This window comes from Haliaeetus leucocephalus, unplaced genomic scaffold, assembly GCF_000737465.1.
Source record: "Haliaeetus leucocephalus isolate CR32 unplaced genomic scaffold, Haliaeetus_leucocephalus-4.0 Scaffold251, whole genome shotgun sequence".
NCBI classification, from domain to species: domain Eukaryota; kingdom Metazoa; phylum Chordata; class Aves; order Accipitriformes; family Accipitridae; genus Haliaeetus; species Haliaeetus leucocephalus.
Window position 1 is genome coordinate 10,594,732 of NW_010972687.1, and position 6,010 is coordinate 10,600,741.

The 6,010-nt window shown below is 47.2% G+C and overlaps 1 protein-coding gene across 1 annotated transcript in view; it reads left to right on the forward strand.

The window, feature by feature from the left end:
* The first annotated feature begins 5,491 nt into the window (after positions 1–5,491).
* CKS2 (CDC28 protein kinase regulatory subunit 2) overlaps positions 5,492–6,010 on the forward strand; it is a 3,404-nt gene continuing 2,885 nt past the window's right edge. The window contains exon 1 of the mRNA XM_010568697.1: positions 5,492–5,637. Within this exon, the coding sequence (XP_010566999.1) occupies positions 5,579–5,637 (59 nt within the window). The 5' untranslated portion in view covers positions 5,492–5,578. The remainder of the gene's footprint in view (positions 5,638–6,010) is intronic.

The following is a 6,010-nucleotide window of genomic DNA, read 5'->3' on the forward strand; positions in this document are numbered from 1 at the left end:
AGTAGCCTGATCAAGTCTGTACGATCAGTACCTTGAGGATCACTGGGGTTGTAAAATACTACACAAATACCGTATAGATGACAGTCAACTAAAAAGTTAGTTTACTGGATATCAGAACTAACCGTGACTGATTTTCTACTGACTCCTGGTTTGTGAATGATTGGTTTTACTGTCGCAGAAGGCACGAGCACCAAAGGCTGAAGGATATTTACTACTGAGGCATTTATATAAAGTCTTTTTTCTCATGTAGATTCTTTGGTGTCTAGTAAGGTATGAGCTTAACTATAATGTCATCCGCCATCAGAGTGCTTCTGCTCTATCTGGCAACCTGTTATCATGAAACCTGCAATAATTTGTTTAGCAACACTTCTGTTAAGTTTGACCAAACGAGCCAATAGGTTCAAAAGCTAACTGATGATCAAAACTGACAGAGAGTACAATTGTTTAAGCCTTGCTCCCATAGGAAACATTAAAAATATAAAAGCATGGATAGCGGTTCATCAATATATGTTATGAATGTGATTCACACTCAAATTATTCACAAATTATTAACTGTGTATATGATTATGACTCATGAAGACAGTAACAAAAGGTTCCTTGACTGTGATCTTGCTGTTCTATTCAGGAAAATACATTCAAGTATCCGACATTAGTGTTTTATAAGGACATGTTTGAAAACAGAACCTCAGTAAAGGTACATACAACTTAAATTTTTCAAATGTCTCATAAAAATGAACAGAAAAAGCTGTAGAGAATTATAATCAGAAACTGCTATGCACACCACAGATGGGAAACTTTGCATCTTTCCCTTCTGTCAAAAAGCATGGAAAACATTTTTATCCACTGTAACTTACATCCTGAATTCTGTATATGCAATAGTAAGGTGCACACGGGCCCTCATTTATAACAGATTTTTATTTATCATAGCCCACATAACTCTGTGGATGGCCTTGGTCACACGCAACAGGTTACACAGAGGATTCAAATCTGTTCCTGTCTAGATGCATGAAATCATCCCCAAAAACATGTTCATAGTCCATCTTTAGTCCTGAAGAGGCTCTATGCTGACTACAGTCATGCTGTTCTCATACAGAACATAGATTACTGCTGTTCAAAATTATACACGCCTGCATAACAGCTACAGAAGACAGAGAGAGAAGCTCAAGAATATTCTCTTCATGCTTTTGCCATTTCAAAGTTTTACCTTGTGTTTCAGCAGCAAGAGCTATTTGGACAGGGCTTTGAGCAGGAGCATGCTTTCCAGCTGAGCAGCTCATGTGTTTTTCCTAACAGACCTATGCCCCTGAGACTATGCAGAACTTTTTTTGGTCTGTACTGGGGCAAATTTCTTTGATATATGCCTCTATATATGCCTTCAACATGCTGAGGCACGAGTGTATGGTAAGAGCTAGTCAACACCTTTTCTCTTTAATAAAAGTAGGTATTTGTGGTTTCATTCACTTCTGACCTGGTTCAGAAGCTTCGGAGTCAGGATCTAGATCCACCACTTAATAATCCTAATTCCAGAAACTAACTTCTTTGAAAATGAAAATGTATTACAATTCAAATTAAAAGGTCATTCTAGAGCACTGGAGAAAAAAAATTACTTTTGTTCTACAGCTCAATAGTTACAATGGGAAAGCATAACTGACACAACCACAGAAAGCAAGCCTCAAAGAAATCACTGATCACAGACAGGACAGTTGGACTTAAAACATTCGTGCAGGATGTATTTTTTTTCTAAAATTTTCTTTAAAATGTTCTTATTCTAGTCCTTAGATAATTAAATTATGTACTGCTAGGAAATGTTTCCTAAAGCCCACCCCAAAGCTGCCTTGACAAAGTTTAAGCATTTTTGTTCTTTCCACAATGGATGCAAAACACTTTATTCCCTTCTTTGCAGTGTGACTGCCACAGCCTTTGTGTGTAACAATATTTTGAAGGAAATGCTGAAGAGCCCTGTTTCGCACAGTATCACACAGCATGGATGAAGTTGGGAGGGACCTGTGGAGGTCATCTGGTCTGAAATCCCTGCTCAAGCCCTTTGCCCAGGACCATGTCGAGATGGCTTGGAAGATCTCCAAGGATGGAGACTCCAGCAGCTCTCTGGGCAAACCTCTGCCAGTGCCCCGTCACCCTCACAGTAAAAAAGTGTTTCCCAATGTTCAGGAGGAACCTCCCATGTTTTGGTTTGTGGGCATTGCCTCTGGTCCTGTCACTGGACACCACTGGAAAGAGCCTGGCTCTGTCTTCTTTGCACCCTGCTTTTAGGTTTTTATATACATGGATAAGGTCTCCTCTGAGCCTTCTCTTCTCCAGGCTGAACAATCCCAGCTCTCTCGGCCTTTCCTCCTAGGAGAGATGCTCCAGTCCATTCATGACCTTTGTGGCCCTTCATTGGACGCTATCCTGTATGTCCATCTCTCTCTTGTACTGGGGAGCCCACAACTGGGTACAGCACTCCAGCAGTGGCCCCGCCTGTGCTGAACAGAGGGGAAGTACACCTCCCTCAACCTGCTGTCAACACTCTTCCTAATACATCCCAGGATACCACCAGCCTTCTATGCTTGAAGGGCACATTGCTGATTCATGTTCAACTTGGTATCCACCAGGACTCCCAGGGCCTTTTCTACAAAGCTGATCTCCAGCTGGGGGGTTCCCACCATGCACCGGTGCCTATGGTTGTTCCTCCCCAGGTGCAGGACTTTGCACTTCCCCTTGTTCAACTTCATGAGGTTCCCCTCGGCCTGTTTCTGCAGCCCATACACCTGGCAGCACAGCCCTCCAGTACCTCAGCCACTCCTCCCACTTTCATGTCATCTGCAAACTTGCTGAGGGTATGCTCTGCCCCATTGTGCAGATCATTAATGAAGACTTTGACCCAGTATTAACCCCTGGGATACACCACTAGTTACTGGCCTCCAAATAGACTTTGCCCCACTCATCCCCACCCTCTGGGTCCGGCCATTCATCTCACTGTCTGCCCATCCAGCCCATACATCAACAGCTTCTCTGCGAAGATGTTAAGGGAGACAGTGTCAAAAGCCTTACTTTAGTCTAGGTAGACAATAACCACTGCTCTCTCCCTGGCTCTGTCAGGCCATTTCATCACAGAAGTTTAACAAGTCGGTCAAGCGTGACTTCCCCTTGGTGAATCCATACTGACTACTCCTCATGCTTTTCTTGTCGTTCATGTGCCTGGAAATGATGATCAAGGTTAACCATTTAACAAGCTAACCATTTAGCAAGCTTATTACTTTACTTCAGTAATTTCACAAACAATATCCCTAACGTTAAGATTTTCGTTTTAGGAAAAAGATACCAAATTAATAGCAGAACTTAACAAATTCCTGGTACTCTTGCTTTATTTATCATTCAACAATTTTTTAAGTCTTGCCAGGGAAAAGAAATTATGAAAGAAGAAGCTGAAATGGCACTTTGGTACTAAATAAGATAGCTCAACCCTGGATTACTAAAACCAGTATATCACTTTGTTAGCTCTACCAGTTGCCTTACAAATACAGTTGTTCAATCCTGAGCAACAAGGATTTTCAAAATAATTTGAGGGATCTCAAAGGGAATTGGATGCATATCTGCCTAAGAATCCTTTTAATCCTTTTCAAAACTATGATTTGCTATGAGTATTTGCAATAGAAGGAAAAGTTGATTTAAAAGGACTCCAGGCTTTCACTTCTGAGTGAACTCAAAGGAGGTGTACACATAGGCTTCCATAAAGGTCAATTTTCTCTTATGTTCAATATGCATGAGATAAGCTGAAAGGTTACAAAGAAGGCGCACAGATGAAACGTCTTCCGTCCAGCCTAACCCTTTTGTTGCGGTGGTATGAGCTTTCCTTCCATTATTACACAACACCATTCCTAACAGAAATTATTGTTTACTCTCTGCCTTAAGAATTCAAAAATAACAGTTGTGCTGCCCGGAACTAAGCTAACAAAAACATAGTCTGTTTTGAATAATCCAACCAATGCCTTAGAAAACTTGCAGGCGGCTTGTACTTGTACGATTATACTGAAATTGATATTCCTGCTGAGGATCTTTGTAAATGAAAAGAATTTCACATATTTAACTACACCAGTACAAAAATACTGAGCTTTGTTTTGCCTGTGAGTGACCTGTGTCAACATGCCCTAAGATGCAGACCAGCTAAGAAAAAAATAGTCCTGCTAGATTATGATGAGCACTCCTTTTAACGGCTATAAGCCATGAGACAGTTTAAACTTTAGCATTTAAGATATCAGGCTGCAGTACCAGTAAAAACAATGCTACTAAAAGCAATGATCCCTACCCACGCGTGTGTGTCAGCACTCGTGCCTCACATGACTTTGAGTTTTTTTCCCCCATCAGAACAGTTTTCAGACAGATGTATTACATCACCACAGGCAATACCTGCATTTCTGGTAGCATTGTGAAAGTAGAAAATTAAACTAGTCTTCTCTTCCTGCAGAGGCCAAACAAGGAGAGACAGCAGCACACTGTAGGCAGGGGGCACAGAATGTGAAGAAGAAAGCAACAGTGAGATTGAGATCGCCCTTTCTGGCAACATTCCCACTAAGCTTATGTCATATCACAGGGCAACTACACCCAAGAACTACCACTGGAGTTTAGGAAAGCACAGAATTCAGCGTTTACGTACTGAAAAAGCCTGATGCCAAAAATAACGTTCATAGCCTCGGAACTGCAGTGCCTCTTGTCAAGTCCTGGCAAGCTGCGACTTAGGCTTTACCGTGAAAGTTATTTACTGTGCTGTGTTGCTGGGTGAGGATGTTTGTACGGTGAAATCCTGCCCACAGACCCCACACGGCTCTGAACCCGCCTGCACCCCACGTTTATTTTCTGCCAGCACTCAGAGCAAGTAGCACGCGAGGTGTGACAGATGCTACAGCCTTTCAAGCGAGGGGAGCAGCCGCGTTTGTGAAGTAACCGCGGCCCAGGGCACCACGAGTCCACAAACCCTCCCCGGCCGCGGAGTACGGGGTACGGGAGTGGCACCGGGGCAAGGCACACGTTTAACTGAAACCCGAAGCTTGATCAAGAAGCCGGAGGAGGCTCCCTCCCACTGCCTGCCATCAGCGATTCCCCCGAACACCCGGGACCGCAGCCGCTTGCGCGGCAAGGGCCGCGCCAAGCAGATGACGACACGCGCAGGGTACCGGTCGCTAACGGCCACAAACGCCTGACCTCCCCCCACCCCCCGCTCCCAACACTCCGTACGGCCTAGAAACTGCTAGAACCGCCCGCCCCCGGCCGCGGCTGGCCAATCACCGCGCCCCTGCGCAGCGCGCCCCCGCCCCGCCCCGCCGCTCTCCCAACCGTCGCCCCCTTACGTAACGCTCCCCGCGATTGGTGGGAGGACGAGCGTTGGCGGCGCGCGGCGGCGCGGAGGGCGTGGCGGCGCGGCACGCTATTGGCTGCCCCGGCAGCGCCAATTAGAGTTGAGCTGTTAGATTCAAACGGAGCAGGGGCGCGGAAGGAAGCCGGCGGTTAGTCTGCGCGGTTGCCCGTGGGAAGAGCTGGTCCGCTCCGCTCGTTGCCGCCGCCGCCTTCGCTGCCTCTCGCCATGGCCCAGAAGCAAATCTACTATTCCGACAAGTACTTTGACGAGCAGTACGAGTACCGGTACGAGGCTGCGGGAGGGCCGGCCGGAGGCATTAGGAAAGGCGGCTCCTGCCGGCCCTTTCGGAGGGGGGCGGCTCGAGCAGGCGCCTCTCCCGGGGCTTGTGCGACGCCCTCGGGGAGTAAGCGCCGCCGGTGGCGGCGGTGAGCGTGGCCCTGGCCTCCCTGGGGCCAGAGGGGCTCCCAGCCCGCGGGGAGGGGCCGCGCCGTGCCGTGCCGTGCCGCTTCGTGGTGGGTTTCTGCGGGGCTGTCCACCTTTCCACCAGCTGGGGGGGCGGGTGGGTGACGGGGACGCTGCGCTCGGCTGGCCCTTCCCGGACGACCGTTCGGTGAGCCGGCAACGCAAGCCCCAGCCAGCGGGCGCCGAAGGAAGCAG